The sequence below is a fragment of the Cyclopterus lumpus genome, chromosome 22, assembly GCF_009769545.1.
Source record: "Cyclopterus lumpus isolate fCycLum1 chromosome 22, fCycLum1.pri, whole genome shotgun sequence".
NCBI classification, from domain to species: Eukaryota; Metazoa; Chordata; class Actinopteri; order Perciformes; family Cyclopteridae; genus Cyclopterus; species Cyclopterus lumpus.
This window is the reverse complement of record NC_046987.1, coordinates 5,338,283-5,358,425: the sequence shown is the minus strand read 5'-3', so window position 1 is coordinate 5,358,425 and position 20,143 is coordinate 5,338,283. Positions and strand designations below refer to the sequence as shown.

The following is a 20,143-nucleotide window of genomic DNA, read 5'->3' as shown; positions in this document are numbered from 1 at the left end:
GCTGTGTGTTGTTCTTTGTATTTAGTATTTTCCAGGCACATTCCTCCATGTACTTTATGATAAAGCGTGGGTGCCGAACGTGCTCAGGGCGCAGGAGCATGGGACAGAAATCTGTCAAACCCGAGAGTAAGACATAGCCTTGTTGTTCCCCGCGGAGGCATTAGCCGTGCTATTTGCGAGGCCCAAGCAGGATTCCTGCCGCCGCGTCCCTCCTCGAGAGTTTACGGGCCCTGCCTGGCACGGTCCCCTCGCTCCGCCCGGCCCACCGTTCATCCCCCAACCGACTATTTTTAAAACGGCCGGAATTCAATCAAAACACTAACTCTCTGCCCGATCCTTTTAAAGCTCAGAGCGGCGCTGCGTGGTTTTCCTGTTCCACATGCCCCAGTGACGAGATGGGTACCAAAGGGCGGGGTCATTCCTCTCTGTGTTCAGCTCCTTTCAGGTTAACATCACATTCCTGACCGGTGGATCCACTTGGCCTTTTTTTTTATAGAGTGATTAAAGAGTGGAAGCAGGCTGAGGGGGAGAGAACGAGTGCACCGTAATGTCAACAGCAGGTTGAGTAAATAAAAATGGGAAAAGAATAGAATGTGCTCCAACCCCCCCTGTGGCTCTCATAAAACTCCTGCCTGCTGCTTCTCAACCGGTTTCAACTCTTTGTATTTTACAGGAGTTGCTAAGCAACCAGGCGTTGGCTGGATTACAGCATGGCAGAGATAAAATGCTGAAGTGCTATCTAATAAGAGATACATAACAACTCCTGCTGATGAGCCCAGCTGGACGTATAATGCTCCCTATCGGCTCTGGCAGACGTTACTGTACGTTGTCTGGCTCGGACCCGACATCGTGGGTTTTGTAATCATTTGGAGTTTTGTGTCCGACATCACTGTGGCCGGATCCGCGATTGTCTTGAACGGGTCCAGATATGTCCGATGCATTAGGGTCAGTTTTACACGTCCCCAGACACTAGTCAGTTATTTCATATTAGTAGCCGAGAAATGTCCCCCAGAGTCTAGTTGGCTATTTTTTTATTACAGTAACGCTAATGGAAGCGATTTGGAAGAGCGGTGTGCAGACATTTCTCTTGTGGCGGCTCCACCAAGGCACCGGCGAGGTGTTTGGAAGTGCAGTTTAAAAAAAGGCAGACAAACATCGTTTCACTACTTCACTGCAGAGCCACCGGCGGAGAGATGTAGAAGCGACAGAAAAGGGAATGCTCTGTCACTGAGGGGTCCAGTGTGCAGATTGGAAGTGTTTGGTTCACATCCAAGCGTTTGCAAACACACTGTTTACTTTGCATGCCTTGGTTACAAACAGTTGGCGGACGGTGCTCGTCATCTTTGTTTTTTCATGTCCAAAGTTGGAAATCCGTGAAACTGAGTAGAGCGTTCCTCCTGTGAACAAACCTCCTTGCTTCTTACAAGGTCACAAGCTGTGTGACGAGCGAGTGACCTTTTTCCTCTCAAAGACACCTGATCCCTATTTGCTTTGAAGGTGCGTTGTTTACGTCATTATCTCGGCCCTGCAGATAATTGTGAAAGTATTTATTGTTTGCCAAACTAGCGATACTTGATTTTGGTCAGCCTCCACCCTCAGGCCCTGGTCTGAAAGAGCATGTGTTTTAAATGTTGCTCGGCAACTACTGAATGAGTGCTAACGTTCGCTCACCATGAACTGCATTAGTTACATTAGAATATAAATTGATTAAGACACTACTGTTCTCATCATGGGCTGCACGGTGGTGTAGTGGCTAGCACTGTCGCCTCACAGTAAGAGGGCCGCGGGTTCAATTCCCGGTCGGAGCGGTCCTTCTGTGTGGAGTTTGCATGTTCTCCCCGTGGCAGCGTGGGTTCTCTCCGGGCTCTCCGGCTTCCTCCCACAGTCCAAAGACATGCTGCAGGTTAATTGACCTCTAAATTGCCCATGGGTGTGAATGTGAGAGTGAATGGTTGTATGTCCCTACATGTGCCCTCGATGGACTGGCGGCCTGTCCAGGGTGTCCCCTGCCTTCGCCCTATGTCAGCTGGGATAGGCTCCAGCGCCCCCGTGACCCTAATGAGGATAAGCGGTATTGAAAATGGATGGATGTTCTCATCATGGTTGGTGAAGCTGACAGCTCTGGGTATCCAGAAAAAGTCACACTTTTCTACACCGAGTAAAAGAAAAACACACAAAAACCTTTACCTCAAGGCATTTAGGACTCTGCAAAGCGGACAAACTGCAAAGAAAACGGTGCGCAAACAATACAAAAGCTCTCCCAGACTGCTAAAACGTGCTCTTGTCTGATCATCAGGCGTGACCTCAGGCTGCCGCGGTTTGCATCGCAAGTTACTGTGCAACCACGTAATGACACTTTTACATCAATAAATCAATAACTTTAAGGAATACTTACTTCACAAAAGAAATGAACATTTGTGCATCAATGACTTGTCCCGCGTTACCCCTTTTTAAATTATTGAAGAAAACTAAATGAGGGGCAGAAACTACATGGAAACATCCGTTTCATTCGTTTCTCACCCTACTCGTGTAATCCAGGTCTCATCCATCCAGCCGTCATTAAACACATGTCTCACTATTCGTTCACCATAAATGCCCAGCCCGAAAGTAAACTTCAGTCTTTACTGTTTAAATGAATCCGTGAACTAAGTGCACAATATACTGGAGGACCGAGGCGTTATGAAAATGATATCTGAGCTACAACATTGCTGCTTGCATTCACAGGGACTGGTTGTGTGTAGGTAGCTCCTGCAGCAGCTTCCTTTTTAAAACTGACCACAGTGAAGCGATCACAGGCCTCCAATGTGACTCATCGGTGATGTTTTAGGCGAGCCACATTTGTGTATCTAAACGCATGCAACATCCAGATGCACTGGACGCATTGCACACATGCGCGGACCTGTCGCTGCCATGCATGTGCAAAATATTCTTCTTTTTTGACTAATGCAGAGCAACAGTAGCGGAGAGTGCTGCCTCAGAGGAAATGACTTGCACACTGGGACTGGCTTCATGACACAGTGAAATTATCAGTCAGCCCTGGGGTGGGGTGGATCGTTTCCTGTATTGCTGCGGGGAGATCCTTGTGCGTGTACGTGCACACGCACTCGGCAAACTCCCTCGGCGAGTGTATTTATTTGTTTCCCCTCTCCCTTAAATAGTAGTTTTGTGTGAGGTCAGTCCTTTAATGGGAAAGTGAAAATTGAGATGATGAAATGAGTGTGCAGCCCGCCGCAGACTGACTGCAGCCGAGTGGAGAACGATGGGTGGTGGTGGTGGTGGGGGGGGCAGCAGATAAGACAGAAGGCCAAAAGAGAACGTGCAGGAGAAATGAGCGCACAGAGGACGTGAGGGAAAACATGAAACGGATTGTGCCATCCTGTCTGAGCACTATGATTGTGGGACAACAAGAGGAGGAAGGGGGGGGAAAGAAACCAGTTACGCCCACTGGGTCAGAGTGGGGTTCTAATGGTGGACTCGGTCCGAAAGGCTCCTGGCTGACCGTTCAGGAATGCGTAGCTGACAGAAGTTGATAGATGACTTCCTTATTGTAACACACTGTAATGATTAGCGGTGTGCGCCGGCCTGTCTTTTGCTCATTTGATGGCTTCCCTACATTGGTCCCGGGTCAAACTACGCCCATCATGAAATGACGGATAACACAAATAGTCGGCTGACCCGACATGCTGCGGCGGCGCTTCAGTTCCCAGCCGTGTGTTGAAGCCAGTAAGTAGTGACGTTGTTTGTTAAATGATTAGCATAGCGTTTGAAAAGGAATGCTATCCTTTTAACTCCAATCAGTTAAAAAAATTAAATTAAAGCTAACAAACTCATTTTATTTTTCAATTTGTCTGTTTCCTTATGTATTTTCTATGCAGAAAGTGTGTGGCTAGCTAAAACACTGGCAGCTAAACACATTGAGCACCAGCCTTTTAAACTGTACCGTCACTGGATGAACTTTTCGTCACGATGGCTCGCGCCTTTAAGCCGGCGAGCTGGCGTTAACAACGTTAAAGGTGTCGGCAAACGTCCAAGTAGCAAACGTCACCGTGCTTCTACAAAGTTATCGTCATCTTCAAGTCTCTTGTTTTTAATCACCACAATAATTTAAGACTATTTATTGTTAAGGTAATTGTATGTCTTTGACTTTCTCCGTTAACTTCTTACTACATGTTGTCAGTATTTGGGTGCCATAATGTGATACTTGAGATCTTAATGCAAATATTGGCATCAAGCAAAAGTTACCTTTCTGAAATTTAGGTGGATTGAGATCAAACTCATTTCATGGAAATGCCTTGATTGGGCGTTGACGCTTTTTTAGGTCTTGCTCTTTGAATAGGACACATTACATGTACACTAACTAAAGCTTTCGCCCTAAGTTAACACTTTTTTTTACAGACTCGATATCAGTCACCATGGCAACAAATGTTCATTACATTTACATTACATGTCATTTAGCTGACGCTTTTATCCAAAGCGACTTATAATAAGTGCATTAAACCATGAGTACAAACCTAGAACAACAAGAATCAAGCAAGTACAATTTCTTCAATAACGTTAAACTACAGAGTACTATCCATAAGTGCCATTTAAGTGCTACTAAAGTGCTAAACAACAAAGTCCTATCCGTAAGGGACATTTAAGTGCTACTAGAGTGCTACTACGGCTCTACCCTCCCTATTCAAGGTATAGTCGAAAAATATGTGTTTTTAGTTTGCGACTGAAGATGTAGAGACTTTCTGCTGTCCTGAAGTCAATGGAGAGCTCGTTCCACCAATGAGGAGTCAGCACAGCAAACAGTCGTGACTTTGTAGAGTGTTTAGCTCAAAGTGAAGGAGCTACAAGCCGATTGGCAGAAGCCGAGCGAAGTGAACGAGGTGGGGTGTGAGGTTAGACCATGTCCTGGATGTAGACCGGACCCGATCTGTTCGCAGCACGGTACGCAAGTACCAATGTTTTGAAACGGATGCGGGCGGCCACCGGTAACCAGTGAAGGTCGTGGAGGAGCGGAGTAGTGTGGGTACATTTCGGGAGGTTGAAGACCAGTCGAGCAGCTGCATTCTGGATGAGCTGTAGAGGTCGAATGGCATTAGCAGGTAGACCTGCCAGGAGGGAGTTACAGTAGTCTAGCCGTGAGATGACCAGAGCCTGGACCAGAGCCTGTGCCGCCTTCTGAGTGAGAAGAGGTCGTATTCTCCTGATGTTGTACAGCGTGTACCTACAGGAGCGTGTTATTGTGGTAATGTTGGCAGTCAGGGAGAGTTGACTGTCGAGTGTCACACCGAGGTTCCTGGCAGTCAGGTGGTTCACTGTGTCAAAGGCAGCGGAAAGGTCTAGAAGGATAAGGACAGAGGAGAGAGAGGCTGCTCAGAGACAGCAAGGAGGGCAGTCTCTGTTGAGTGGCCTGCCTTGAATCCAGACTGGTGGGGGTCTAGAAGGTTGTTACTGTGGAGAAAGGAGGAGACTTGGTTAGAGATAGCTCGCTCTAGCGTTTTGGAAAGGAAGGGGAGGAGAGATCCAGGTCTGTAGTTATTGACTTCAGATGGGTTGAGAGTGGGTTTCTGCAGGAGAGGGTTGACTCTTGCCTCCTTCAGAGAGTTAGGGAAACAGCCGGTTGAGAAGGGAGGTGTTAATAAGATGGGTGAGAAAGGGAAGAAGGTCCGGAGCAATGGACTGGAGAATGTGAGACAGGATGGGGTCAAGGGGGCAGGTGGTTGGGCTGGCAGAGCTTAACAAGGTAAGAACTTGATTCAGAGACAGGTTAGCTCCAATATATCGAGCATTCTTTTTGCTCTTCGGTAAATAACGATGGAATCGGCTGTCGTGTTATTGCATGACCCACGAGAGACGATTTCTGGTACTGTTCAGGCAGAAATATGTGGAAAGGGCAAACGAGAACTTTGAGTACCGACAGTGTGGTGACTACACACTGCGTCGAGGTTTGAGTCCTCCCACTTTGGTCACACACTGTGCTGGATCCATCATTTGTCAGCAGATGAATATCACTGACAGAATCAAGTAGGTTGTTGCAGATGGAAAAGGAGAAATGAGTCAGCCTGCCTCTTTGTGCGTCTCTCTCGAGCATCAAAGCCTTCAGTCAAAACCGTTTTTCTTTGCCTGTAGTTGCTGTTTATGAACCCAGTCCGTCAATGTTGAACGAATCGCTGAGGGCCAAGCTGTTGGAAAATCAACTCTTTTTGGAAATGCAGTCAGTGGTCAGTAATGCTGCTGTATGGAGCCCAGTCGGTGCTGCACGTCACTGCCTTTATTGGGTAGAACGTGTTTGCCAGTTACTAGTCGCTTCATGTTTTTATAAATAAGAGTCTGGAACAATTTTATTTACATTTTCAGCATGGTAGTCATCGAAAGTCAAAGTTAACTCTGACACATGAGGAATGACACATTTCTCCTCTCGTTCCGATGTTCAGCATTAGGCGAACTGATTAGAATCTTAACAGTAAATATTTTCACACTCTAGCTGTGATTATTTGCACATAACGGTGAAACCCCGTCGCAAATGAAAGCTACGGAATGGAGACAACGCGCTGAGTATCTGTCATGTTTTAATGGCAACGCAGTGACTTGCACTCTGACGTGAGCTTTTTGTGATCAACCCACACGCTTCTATGCACAAGCAATACAATCAGCTGGGTGGAGGGGGGGGGTAATATTCTGACTACATCACTCATGTCAGTCATGACTGATGATTGATTGTTCTATCTTTCCGTGTGCAGGACTCCCTCAACGCCCTGGTCTTGGACTTGGACTACCCCTCACTACGCAAGAACAAAAACATCGAGACCTTCTTAAACAGATGTAAGTCTTTTTTTTTTGCGTGACAGCAAGAACGAGATAGAGGTGGAGGACGCTCGCCGCCTTTTGTGGTAAATTCACAACAATTATTAATTATTAACGGGATTCCTTTATTCTCTTTATACTCAGATGAGGCAGTCATAAGACAGACTCGAGACCTCCAGATGAAGTCTGAAGACTTTGACAGAGTTAAAGTCATCGGTCGAGGGGCCTTTGGTGAAGTTCAACTAGTGAGTACTGGTTTTCCTTTTTTTAAGCTGTCCCTGACTGGGGTTCTGTGGAGTGATTTAAGCTCTGCCATGGGTTTCTTACACACATGCAATGCAGCTACAACACTGTTTCACTAGTCAAAGTCACATTATTCACATTATTTTTAGCATTCCACACTCAAAATGTACTTTTGCTGCACAACGCATCATCTGCTGTAACGTAAATACCTGACATTAAAAGGCAGTCGGGGGTTCGATGTATTTTGCGTACGTTTGTGTGAGCCGCCATCCAACGTTGGACCCCGAAGAATCTGAAATTCTCCGTTACTTTTCCCGCCTCTGAATAACCGGCTCTCGCCGCCATTCAGGTCCGGCACAAAGCCTCTCAGAAGGTCTACGCCATGAAGGTGCTGAGCAAGTTTGAGATGATCAAGCGCTCGGACTCCGCCTTCTTCTGGGAAGAGAGGGACATCATGGCCTTCGCAAACAGCCCCTGGGTCGTGCAGGTACGACATTTTAATTCCCTGCTCAGCTTCTGATTCGAAAGGTTTACAGATGAGCTAGTAACAAGAGCTTGTGGCTTTGGGTCCACTCAGTTGTGCTGTGCCTTCCAAGACGAGCACTACCTCTACATGGTGATGGAGTACATGCCAGGAGGCGATCTGGTCAACCTCACCAGCACCTACGACGTGCCGGAGAAGTGGGCCAAGTTCTACACTGCGGAGGTGGTGATGGCCCTGGATGCCATTCACTCCATGGGCTTCATCCATCGGGACGTGAAGCCCGACAATATGCTGCTGGACCGACTCGGGCACCTCAAGCTGGCCGACTTCGGCACGTGCATGAAGATGAACTCGGTGAGTTGTCTCGCGTTACAGTAGTTTGAGATTCCGGACTGGATGGTCACACAGCAAGATTCCTTTTTTTCTCTGCTGACACGTCTCATTTCATGTTTAGATTAAAATCCATGCATTGTTTTAAGATGAGAGGAGAACAAATTGACTTTAGGCTATAATGTTAAAACATGCAGCCGCTTTGAAGGAGACTGATCCCCGGATTTGCGTTGCAGGCCGGCATGGTGCACTGTGACACGGCTGTCGGGACCCCGGACTACATCTCTCCTGAGGTGCTGAAATCCCAGGGAGGAGACGGGTATTATGGGAGAGAGTGCGACTGGTGGTCTGTAGGGGTCTTCATCTTCGAGATGCTTGTTGGTCAGTGAGCATTTAACAAAGTCAGTGATTTTGCAAAAACCGTTGTGGAGAAGTGTGGCATGTAGGAAGTATCCCCGTACGAGAAACGACTATTCCAAATACTTATAGCTAACGTGCTGAATTTGTCGTTAGGTGACACGCCCTTCTACGCCGACTCTCTGGTGGGAACCTACAGCAAGATCATGGACCACAAGAACTCCCTTAACTTCCCCGACGATGTGGAGATCTCCAAAGATGCCAAGAATATCATCTGTGCCTTCCTGACAGACAGGTATTGACAGTCGCATTCGTAAATGCACAGGGTTCATTTTCATGTGCTGCAACACTCAGGCTTCACAGAACATGTTGGGGTTATTGAGCTGCACACGTTTTAGGGCCATTGTAGGTAAAAAAAATTAAAAAAAACATGTACAGACCAGGGGGGATAATATCCCAAGAAAAACTCAAAATGTCTTAAGTGGTAACTTTACAAGAAAATAAACCATCATAATGTACGTAAATCCAATCATAGATTCACGACAAGGTGTCTTCAAAGTCCAGATGTTTATGATCATATGGGGATTCACCATATTACGTATTCCCTTATTGCAAAATCTAATTCCAAGGTATAATTTGATCAGGTCATCCACAGCAGGCACAATGCGGCAAGCGGCGACGTCTGTGGCGTGAAGCGGTAGATCCAACCGTGCAGAGTTTGGCGATGTGGATCCTTTTTTTCCCGCGTGCCTAATATTGAGTTTCTTCTAGGAAAAAAATGCCCACTTTAATTCCTTAGACTGCGTTTTACTTCCAGTGGCCCGACTGCACAGTCGTATTTCCACCACTGATTTTGTGATGCTTTAGGCCAAACGGAAAACAATGTCTGTGTGCGATGACTCTCGGGGAAGAATATGGATGAACGGGTCATGTTTGCCTGTTGCCGCTGATACCGTTGAACTGAAAACAAAAGGCACATTTAGTCACTGCTCCAGAGGCTCATTCACTCTCTTTGTTTTGAGGGAGGTGCGATTGGGCAGAAACGGCGTGGAGGAAATCAAGCGGCACCCTTTCTTCAAGAACGACCAGTGGACCTTCGACACCATCAGAGACAGTCAGTATCAGTGCGGTTCACCAAGCAGTAAAACGGGCCCTTTTGAGTGACTCTGACATTAACCAAGGATTCTTTTGCGACGGCTGCTGTGTCTGAGCCAAAAACTGAATTATTTATGAAGTCTGAAATGCTGAAAAGTTTTGTTTACAGAGCACTTCCTTCTTCCAGCAATTCACACTTTTCTTTCTCCTACACCCCTCCCCTCCCTCCTTCCTCAGCGGTCGCCCCTGTGGTCCCAGAGCTGAGCAGTGACATAGACACCAGCAATTTCGACGAGATTGAAGATGACAAGGGCGACGTGGAAACGTTCCCCACTCCTAAGGCCTATGTCGGAAACCAGCTACCCTTTGTTGGCTTCACCTACTTCAAAGAAGACCAGTGAGTCATCTGTTTGTCATTCTTCCAGCAATATCTCTATGAATTCAGGAGATCTCAGCTGTCGTCTTGACTTTGGTGTTGATTCTCTGACCGTTTCCCTCCTCAGGTTATTAAATTCTTCCAACAATGTCTTGGTGACTCACGACAATTCGAAAGGAGAGGTGGGTTCTTTCACTCCCACACGCCATAACTGCCAGGGAAATGAATCGACCAGGCGTCGGTTTACACGACCACACAGGCCTGTTGACATTGCAGTCAATCCGGCTTCGTCCAGGATTATGATGAAAAAAGGGATTTCCCTTGATTTATTTGTACTTTGTTAGAATTTCAGTGCTCTTAGTCACACAGAAATACTTAAGCAGCTTTTGGTGGAAGTAGCTGGCCCTTAAAGCTAATCTCTTATTGGCCTTGGTACTAACATGAGCAGCCTTATCAATCAACTACTCTTTCGCCCCGGCTTTTTATTTGTGTTGCCAAATGATGTACGGGACTAAACACTTTCAAGTAATTCTGGAAAGAGTGTTCTAGAAACCTTTCATCTTGGGAAGTTTGAAAGAGCTTCTCCTCCACGTTTCAGTCACACTACAAACATGTGAAATCGGTAGCTCGCAGAGATAAAACACAGGCTGAATATTGAGACGGACTCAACTTCCTCCCAAATCTCCTGGATTCGGGGGCTGCCGTCCTATTGGTTGGAGCAAGAGTCTGCGCAGCAGTGATCGGAGGGGCTGGCGTCGAGGTCCCGCCCATCCTGAGCCGCGTGCGTCAGAAATCTCGTCCGGTGTGAATACGCACGGCGGTCCGACAGCGCTGGCCGCCCTGATGAAGTCAGTGGACGTAGCGCTAAGCTAGCTAGCAGTCAGTGACCGTTTGAACCATAAGCTGCGTATAAAGTTCTTACCAGTATGTATTTGAAACAGACAATCGCGGTTTTGAAAAAGGTACGAGTTGTTTTCCCCGGGCGTCCAGTTCTCTGACCAATCACAGCTGTCAACATCGCTCCCCCATCAAGTAACGAATTCAAACCAAACGTATCAGTAAAATGATGACTTCAGCATACAGAAGGGCGTGAGAAGAACTACAGAAAACGACAGAAACCATCTCTGGGGAAAAATGTATTTGACGTGTAATTTGATCTTTTAGTTTGGCCCATTTGCTGAATAATGAGTGTTTTGGTCAGCTTTATCAACCGTCTATGAGACGAGCACACGCAGAGAATCGTGTCCCAGTTCTGTCCTCAACCAGAGCTCGAGATATAACAACAAAACGCCGCTACAAGAATTTTAGAGTCAATGAATATTAGAGTCTCGTTTATCCAGTTCAAACAAATGCTCGTTCTGTATTTGGTAGATTTGTAAATTAATAACTGTATATTATTCAACTTAAAAGCTGACGACGTGTCCGTTTTGTGTTTGACAGCTTGCGGCCAAAAACAAATTGAATCAATGCAGGTTTAATGGTGCACACGTTCCTGAGAGTGTCGGGGGTAAAGGTTGTAAACAGCTCTTGAACTTGAGCACGAGTGGCAAGGACGCGCGTGATCGCTTGTTTGTCTTTCCCTCCACAGTCGGCAGCACTGCAGAAGAAACTGTGTCACCTGGAGGTGCAGCTGAACAATGAGAAGCAGGTCAAAGGCGATCTGGAGCACAAACACAGGTACAGCTGCTGTAGAAATGTTTCATGGCGAATGGTAGACTTTTTCTTTGACTCATCGCCCTCAGAGCTCATGCAAATGTTTTTTTGTTTTTTTTGCAGAGCTGCCACTAGCCGTCTGGACAAAATCTCCAAAGAGCTTGAGGAAGAGGTAAGCCACACCCACCCTGAAACCACAGTGAAGATGCGGTCAAGGCAACTGTTAGAGTTGGGACATCACTCATGTGTTTTAGACTCCTTTTCAATTTGCTGCAACGACCCGGTTCCCCCCTCCGGGATTGTTTCTTTGTCACACGTTTTTTTATGGCCCTCTCCCCAAAATGTATTTAAGTCAGAGCGAGCATCGTAGCACATTTGAATGATTGGTTTCAGGTGAGCGGCAGGAAGAACCTGGAGTCGACCCTGAGGCAGCTGGAGAGAGAGAAAGCCCTCCTGCAGCACAAGAGCCTGGAGAGCAACCGCAAGGCCGAGAGCGAGGCCGACCGGAAGCGCTGCCTCGAGAATGAAGGTGACACGAGACACACAGACACACACACACACACACACACACACACACAGGCGTCATCGTTCCAAACATGCATCCCTAATGTGACTCGATGAATGAATGATCTTGTTGCATAATGAGATTTATTTGAGACATTTCAGCCAATTTGATGCCCCGTCAAGTGTGTTTGGGGATCCCCTTTAAGAAGAAAAGCACAAGGCAATGGAGTAGGCACGCTTTTTTTTTTGGTGCCGAGGGATCATAGTCAAAAGATCACAGTCAATATGTAATGAGCCATTTAAATATGGCCTTTTTACTAAATGCATTGTCAGGCTTTTAAATTAAAGTAGAAAAGAGTTTTGATGGAAGTTTGCAGACAGGCCGAGATAACGTGGACATTGCTGCCCTCACCTGGTCAGATAGAACGGGAACGTGCTCAACCAGAGGAACACAAGTCCCAAAACCGCCATAATGAAGAAGGATTATTGCTGTCATAGTCTGTAATGTATATGATAGTGGTGCGTTGAGAGGTGAGGCGCAGGAGAGGAAGGGATTCCCCTGTGACAAATGGCTCCGTGTTCTTGTGCAGTCAACAGCCTTCGAGACCAGCTGGACGACACGAAGAGGAGAAACCAGAATTCACACATTTCCAATGAGACGAACCTTCACCTGCAGAAACAGGTCTGTGGGCTCTGAGGTTTAATGTCTAGAAAGATTGTTAAACTAATGAATTACATTTGATACATTAGAAAAGTCGAGACATGTATGTATTTATTCAGAGTTACAATACACTACATTTTACAAAAAGGATATCATTATGGAATGAAAGCCTTGATATTGACATATCCCCCCCCCCCCTCATCCAGCTGGAGGAAGCCAACGCGTCTCTGCGGGCCGAGTCGGAGGCGGCGACTAGGCTTCGTAAAACCCAGACGGAGAGCAGCAAGCAGCTGCAGCAGCTGGAGGCCAACGTGCGCGAGCTGCAGGACAAATGCTGCCTGCTGGAGCGCAGCAAGCTGAGCCTGGAGAAGGAGGGCATCAGCCTGCAGGCTGCGCTGGAGGCTGAGAGGAGGGAGCACAGCCTGGGCTCGGAGACCATCAGCGACCTGATGGGTGGGTGGCACACACACACACGCGGTATTCAATACTATATCTGGGGAGATTTCTAGTCTGTAAACAATGGATTTCTGGTGATTTGGAAGTTGTTGTTTTTTGTAGTGTGGTTTTATGAAGTACAGATCCATAATCTGTGTATTGCTTTCTGTAGTTACCTTTTTTATTTTGTCGGGGGAGGAAATGCTATGACACGCATTGGGAAAAAATGAGTCACTTTCTATCTGCCCGGCAACTTAAGCGGCAGATCTACAAGGGCAGCTAGTTGGGCAGGAGCAAAAGTGACGCACAAACACAGACGGCAGCAAAAGAGGCTTTTCGGGCCTCGATGAGGAGTTTACGCTGCAGCATCATTGTGGTCTGAATCCCTTCAGCACACGACGGCGTCGCTGTCTCTCTGTGTGGGAGGGACAATTCAAATTCATTCTGAAGAGCTTTTTACGGGTTTGTCTGGCAGTGCTCTGCAGAGTCCCACACACACACACACACACACACACACACGCAGAGTCCAACAAATGAAATACCAGCTCTCCTCTCTGCACCTTTTAAATAGAGCAACAGCCAGAATGAATGTGACATGTGAGTTAATACTGCTGCTCCCTGGGAATGACATATATTAAACTGGCGCCAGGTGGACTCCAATGTGAGCTCCACATCCTCCTCTTAAAGGATTCTGTTCAAATGGCTATAACAGAAAGAAATTACTTGACTCATCGTTTAACAGTTAAGCTTCTGTTCCACACCTTCACATAATTGGCAGGCTAATAATGTAACCTCCGTCTGATTAGGGCTATTTAAACTGTCGTATGAAAGCTTTTATCTGCCGAGGTCATACGTACTCTCTAGTGCCCCGGTCCTGATGGCCACAGATCATACCAATAATGACAGAGGGATTTGGTTTGCAGCGTGTTTGGAGGTATTTGTGACTTCCTTCGTGAAACCTGCTTCCCTGAAGGACTCTCTCGGTTTTGGTCTTGCAGGACGCATCTCTGGCCTGGAGGAGGAGGCCCGTCAGCAGAGACAGACTCTGTCCAAAACTGAGGCTGAGAAGAGGCAGCTTCAGGAAAAACACACCGATCTGGAGAAGGTAAGGCGGTAAAATCCGGCTAAAGATGATAACTCACTTTTTGTGGTGTTCTATCTCGCCTTTTATGGGCCGCATTCTTCATTGGTTTGTAAATCTTACATGTTTAGTGTTTTGGGATGCTCTCTTGCAACAAATGTAACGTAATATGAATAACTGGTGGTTAATTTGGACGTCTTGAACTTTCAAGATGAAACAAACGGAATGATTCATCCCCAGAGGACTCTGTTACCTGGCAGCGGTATCAAACATTGACTTCATTTATTAAAGTTTTTTCTCCTGGTTCGCTGCAGTGGGAGCGTCCCAACGCAGGGCAGATAAATACTCTACGAATACATTTAAGAGGCTGGTTCATAACTGGTTTAAAAGCCTTATTCTTTAGAGATTATTGTACAACCGACAATTGCAAACAAGCTGCTGATTACACTTAATGGCCAGCGTTCTAATAGAATTGTAATCTTCCAAGTACTTAGGCGGATCAGCTGGTGTGAGGTCTATTGGTTGACTAAATAATTCAAAGGGTATATTGATCCTGTGCTGAAGCTTAAAGAGCTTTAGTGGAGAACATTGCTCGTGGACTCCATGGATGGGTAGTTAGTGAGGCAGTTTAATCACTCAGTGCTTTAGTTCTTTAAGTGATTTCAGATTATGTTAAAGGGATAGTTTGGATGTTTTGTGGGGTCGTGTGAGGTTCATCAATTCAGTCAATGTATCATTTACAGTAGATGACGGAGACCTAAACAAAATGTTAATATATTTAGAATGTTGTTGCCTTTCAGACAGTAAGTTACGACACTAAGCTGAAGCTGTCTTTCATGCATTTATGCTCTCTGTAACGCCACAAAAAATACATACATTTTTACCTTGCAGAACACAGGAGTTATTGGTCTGTCGCTGCCTTAAGTTTAATAGTTAGTGTTATTGTGTGACTTTGGTGAATCCAAACTAACTCTTAGCACCAAAGTCACACAATAACAGACAAGCGAACCGATTCGAGCCGCCAGCAGACCAGCAGCCCCCGTGTTCTGCAGGGTAAAATGACTGTTCTCGCTGGCTTTGTAGAGAGCATCGATAACGGCTTCAGTTCCCCGGCATAAGTACCAGTACAAAGAATATCCCTTTCAAGTTCGGCGCTCCACTCTGCCGCTCGGGAAGTCTAAAGTCAAATGGCGTCCGGTACATTTTTGTGTTGCCTGACGTGTGGCTGCCGGCTGAGTTTTACTCGTCGGCCTTCATTCACCGCCTTGGTTATTCTTTGTGCAGGAGAAGAGCAACAAGGAGATTGATTTGACCTACAAGCTGAAGGTGCTGCAGCAGGAGCTGGAGCAGGAGGAGGCCTCTCACAAGGCAACCAGGGCGCTGCTGGCAGACAAGAGCAAGATCAAAGTGACCATCGAGGGCGCCAAGTCGGAGTCCATGAAGGGTAAAGGCGGAAATCTTTTTAGTTAACTGCCTGTTTATCTTTAGTTTGCGCCATCACACATTTTATCTTGTGAGGAAGAAGCAATGAATTCCAGATTTGGAACTTAAATTAGCATTTATTATCATGTCTTTACTCATACACACCGCTATCAATTTAACATGACTAACATGTGGAAAAATGTCTGAAACATTTCTTATCCAGAGATGGATCAAAAGCTGGCGGAGGAGCGGGTGGCCAAGCTCAGACTGGAGAACCGAATCCTGGATCTGGAGAAGCATAGCAGCATGATGGACTGCGACTATAAACAGGCCCTGCAGAAACTAGATGAGCTGCGCAGACACAAAGACCGACTAACCGAGGAGGTGAGGAAGTGTTTACCTTCCGTGCAGGGGGGGAGGGAGAGGGGGGGAGAGAGAGACTGACTGACTGTGTGCTGTTTAGATATTAAATGCCACCCTCAAACAAATCTCGCAGCTTGTGTAACGGCGCGTCAATTCTGAGCCATGGAGGAATAACAGTGCAGGCATCAAAGTAAAACCACCCGCTTTGCGTTGTGCTCAATCCCTCAGGTGAAGAACCTGACGCTGAAGATCGAGCAGGAGACCCAGAAGCGAAACCTGACCCAGAATGACCTGAAGGCCCAGAACCAGCAGCTCAATTCCCTGCGAACCTCCGAGAAGCAGCTGAAGCAGGAAGCGAATCACCTGCTTGACATCAAACGCAGCCTGGAGAAACAGAACCAGGAGCTACGCAAGTCGGTGTACTTTTTGCTTTTGACGTTCATGCTCGAGGGCTCATGTTCTGACACAAGAGGATGATGAGTAATGGATTGTTTTGTTTATTTTTTTACTGCAGAGAAAGACAGGACACAGACGGACAAATGAAGGAGCTCCAGGACCAGTTGGAAGCCGAACAGTATTTCTCTGTGAGTCTTTTTAATTACAGACGTGGTTGTGAAACGACAAAAAGCATCACGGATCTGCATGTGCCACCTGAAGAATATTCCTTTCTGTTTCAATAGCCAATAACCACGTGATGTTTATAGAAGAGTTCCATCACAATGTGTGTTAACGTGACAGCGTGTTTTCCCAGACGCTGTACAAGACCCAGGTCCGTGAACTAAAGGAGGAGTGCGAGGAGAGGAACAAACTGTACAAAGACGGGCAGCAGACTCTGCAGGAGCTGCAGGAGGAGAGGTGGTTTGGCTGCTTTAAAAAAAACAAAAAAAACTTCAAATTCAACAGCCGACAAAAAACCTAAACGGAATAAGCGCGCTGCGGCCCGTTAATCTGCATCTCTACATGAGACGTTTGTTTGTCACTAACACTCGCTCACGTTTCTTCAGGGATTCTCTGGCGGCTCAACTCGAGATCACGCTGACGAAGGCCGACTCGGAGCAGCTGGCGCGCTCCATCGCCGAGGAGCAGTACTCGGACCTGGAGAAGGAGAAGATAATGAAGGAGCTGGAGCTGAAGGAGATGATGGCCCGCCATCGCCAGGAGCTGTCTGAGAAGGACATCACCATCTACTCGGTGAGTCCTGTCACAGTGAATATATTCAATCAATTTATTTCAGATTTGTTGGTATGCAGCTGTTCATCACATCAAATAAAGAGGATCATAATCTTTAAAGTTTCTTGTAGGAACTATTTTCTTTCCTCTGAACTACACCCCGCCCACCCCGCAAAAACATTGATGGCGTCCCCCTCGGGCTGAACTGTAACGTTAGCTAGCTCGGTGGTGCTAGGTGAGCTAGAAGTGTGGAGTAGAGCTGAATGCTTCCTTCTGCGCGGTGATATGGGGGTAGATCAGAAGAAAGAAAATAGTCCCGACATGAAACCGCTCACAACAAGGTCTGCGGATTATCTTTGGTAACCGGGTCATGATTTCTGGAATATTGTAGCTGGAGGAAGCCAATAGGACCCTGACCAGTGACGTCGCCAACCTAGCCAATGAGAAGGAGGAGCTGAACAACAAACTGAAGGAGGCAATAGAAGGTCATTTTAAATGTTTAGAATTTTACTTTCAATGTTATTAGAAGCAAAAATGCTGTCATGGTTGACGTTGACATTTCGTTGTTTTCCAGAATCAGAAAAGTCAAAGGATTGGGAGCAGCAGATCAGCCAGATGAAGCAGGCCTTTGAGAAGCAGCTCCAGTCGGAGAGGACACTGAAAACTCAGGTGAGTCTGCTGTTCAACTTACCGCACACATGCTTCATTTTTCCTCGCTCACATGCACTCGGATCCTGAATCTTTGTCCAAACTCAACAACTCTCACAACACGCCAAAGCACAAACTGTTGCCATTCGCGTCCGTTTGCAGGCCGTCAACAAGCTGGCAGAGATCATGAACAGGAAGGAGCTCCGCGGCGTAGGCAGTCGCCGCGGTAACGACACCGACATGCGGCGGAAGGAGAAGGAGAACAGGAAGCTGCAGTTAGAGCTGAGGTCGGAGAAGGAAAAGCTCAACAGCAGCATCATCAAATACCAGCGGGAGATCAACGAGATGCAGGCGGTCAGTGGAACAGTTTGCCATTTTCGCTCCTCTGATGCCGTGCTTGATCCTTCCTCATTAATAATGTCGTATTAGGCACAAATGTGGAAGATATTTCCTCTTGAGTAGCGACAGTTTCTAGAGGCTGGACCAACAGTGTCTTTCCCTCCAGCTTCAGTACATTTGACTGTTGCTCTTGATTTGCAGCAACTGTCTGATGAGAGTCAAATGCGCATTGAGCTGCAGATGGCCCTGGACAGCAAGGACAGCGACATCGAGCAGCTGAGGAACCTCCTGCAGTCGCTCAGTGTTCAATCAATGGATTCGGCCAGCGTCAGCAGCGGGCCGGAGTTCGATACCGATGACGCATACACAGGTGAGAACTCTGAAAAATAATTGTCACGTCAGGGTGTAGCGGTACACTGAAGTCACAGTTCGGTCAGGGTTTGGTGTGAGTTTGGTACACTGGAAGAAAAACATGAATTCATCCTAAACAGATCGTTGTGTCAAAGACGGACAGGCCCTCTTGTTTTGTACCCGTTTGCTCACGTTGTACAGGGAAATTGTTTCTGCATCACGTGCATCAATCTACATGCCGTGACTTCTGGGTGTTGCTGAGTGCATTGAATCGTGAACTCCTGAATCGTGACGGTTCGGCACGTATACAAGAACCGTTAGACCCCAAATGTTTTGTTAAACACTTTCAAGGAGGCATGGTGGATGAGGATTTGTGTTTTGCAGTAACCAAAAGAATGCCATTCTAAAATATTTTTGTATTGGTGGCTGAAAATGAACAGTTTATCTCTACAACATGACTGTACACCAAATTTAATGAAGTTAAGTTTTCAGAAAATACACTTTCATTCAAAAATAAGTGGATTGGACCTTGTACCAGAGCAGGTGTTTGTATGATACTTTGTAGAGATGCACAGCTGATGGAGTGGGATCATTATTGGCTTCACTCGAGTGAAACTTTACAGATTATTAGTGTGCTTGCTCACTGTAACCTCATCGTCTCTTTCTGTCTTTCTCCCACTCAGAAATCAGACTGGAGGGCTGGCTCTCCCTCCCTGTAAGAAACAACACCAAGAAGTTTGGATGGGAGAAAAAGGTAGAGAGCGAGAAAGCTGCATGGATGCTATATATAGAAGTATTCCTTTAACCGAACATGACCCCTAACACGTGCACTGTGTTACCGTAGTACGTTGTCGTGAGCAGCAAGAAGATCCTCTTCTACAACAACGAGCTGGACAAAGAGCACTCCATTCCCTACATGGTGCTGGATATAGAGTGAGTAGAACACCTGAAACCTGGGACTCGTGCCAGTGTTGGTTTATTTCCTTCAAGGGCATCTGTTTTTTAACGCGTCGTTACTATTTTTCTCCACACAGCAAACTCTTCCACGTGAGGCCCGTCACTCAAACGGACGTGTACCGCGCCGACGCCAAAGAGATTCCCAGGATATTCCAGGTCCGTCTCGGCAGCTCGTCGATGGTTTTGTCATCGAAAATACTTCACGTGAACTCTGTCTTGAATCTCCGGATAACCAATATGTGATGTCTGTTTTGTTTGGCGTCAAAGAAATGCTCATCCTCCTCGTTCTCTTATCGAACCATCCAGATTCTTTACGCCAACGAAGGCGAGAGCAAAAAGGAGCCCGAGTTTCCTGTGGACCCGCTGCCCATCGGAGAGAAGTCCAGCTACATCTGCCACAAGGGCCACGAGTTCATCCCCACGCTCTACCACTTCCCCGCCAACTGCGAGGCGTGCACCAAGCCGCTGTGGAACATGTTCAAGCCGCCGCCCGCCCTGGAGTGCCGGCGCTGCCACATCAAGTGCCACAAGGACCACATGGACAAGAAGGAGGAGATCATCGCTCCGTGCAAAGGTGGGCCGCGTCACGCCGCTGTGCGAGCAACGTGTCCGGGTGCTGCTTGGGGATGTGATGTGATTAGCAATGCCGAGTTTTAGCACGCGAGTCTAACCCTCGCGCGATCTCTCCCGCCACCAGTGAACTACGACGTGTCCTCGGCCAAGAACCTGCTGCTGCTGGCCTTGTCCCAGGAGGAGCAGCAGAAGTGGGTGAGCCGGCTGGTCAAGAAGATTCCCAAGAAGCCTTTGCCGCCGGAGCACTTTGCGCGCTCCTCGCCGCGCGCCTCCATGAAGGTCCAGCCCAGCCAGTCCGTGAGGAGG

General features: G+C 47.1%; 1 protein-coding gene across 4 annotated transcripts in view; it reads left to right on the top strand.

Moving 5' to 3' along the window:
- rock2a (rho-associated, coiled-coil containing protein kinase 2a) overlaps positions 1 to 20,143 on the top strand; it is a 31,263-nt gene that overhangs the window by 7,410 nt on the left and 3,710 nt on the right. For all 4 annotated transcript variants that reach the window (XM_034563184.1, XM_034563182.1, XM_034563181.1 and 1 more), the window contains exons 3-32: positions 6,732 to 6,813; positions 6,940 to 7,040; positions 7,388 to 7,525; positions 7,616 to 7,876; positions 8,089 to 8,233; positions 8,366 to 8,504; positions 9,232 to 9,323; positions 9,542 to 9,701; positions 9,808 to 9,862; positions 11,269 to 11,357; positions 11,457 to 11,505; positions 11,727 to 11,862; positions 12,428 to 12,519; positions 12,705 to 12,951; positions 13,932 to 14,038; positions 15,299 to 15,458; positions 15,660 to 15,820; positions 16,028 to 16,212; positions 16,314 to 16,383; positions 16,551 to 16,654; positions 16,804 to 16,990; positions 17,361 to 17,454; positions 17,544 to 17,638; positions 17,780 to 17,971; positions 18,158 to 18,326; positions 18,991 to 19,061; positions 19,152 to 19,240; positions 19,342 to 19,420; positions 19,571 to 19,838; positions 19,962 to 20,143. The exon at positions 19,962 to 20,143 is cut by the window's right edge and continues 32 nt beyond it. In XM_034563184.1, coding sequence (XP_034419075.1) covers positions 6,732 to 6,813; positions 6,940 to 7,040; positions 7,388 to 7,525; positions 7,616 to 7,876; positions 8,089 to 8,233; positions 8,366 to 8,504; positions 9,232 to 9,323; positions 9,542 to 9,701; positions 9,808 to 9,862; positions 11,269 to 11,357; positions 11,457 to 11,505; positions 11,727 to 11,862; positions 12,428 to 12,519; positions 12,705 to 12,951; positions 13,932 to 14,038; positions 15,299 to 15,458; positions 15,660 to 15,820; positions 16,028 to 16,212; positions 16,314 to 16,383; positions 16,551 to 16,654; positions 16,804 to 16,990; positions 17,361 to 17,454; positions 17,544 to 17,638; positions 17,780 to 17,971; positions 18,158 to 18,326; positions 18,991 to 19,061; positions 19,152 to 19,240; positions 19,342 to 19,420; positions 19,571 to 19,838; positions 19,962 to 20,143 — 3,999 coding nt within the window. The remainder of the gene's footprint in view (positions 1 to 6,731; positions 6,814 to 6,939; positions 7,041 to 7,387; positions 7,526 to 7,615; positions 7,877 to 8,088; positions 8,234 to 8,365; positions 8,505 to 9,231; positions 9,324 to 9,541; positions 9,702 to 9,807; positions 9,863 to 11,268; positions 11,358 to 11,456; positions 11,506 to 11,726; positions 11,863 to 12,427; positions 12,520 to 12,704; positions 12,952 to 13,931; positions 14,039 to 15,298; positions 15,459 to 15,659; positions 15,821 to 16,027; positions 16,213 to 16,313; positions 16,384 to 16,550; positions 16,655 to 16,803; positions 16,991 to 17,360; positions 17,455 to 17,543; positions 17,639 to 17,779; positions 17,972 to 18,157; positions 18,327 to 18,990; positions 19,062 to 19,151; positions 19,241 to 19,341; positions 19,421 to 19,570; positions 19,839 to 19,961) is intronic.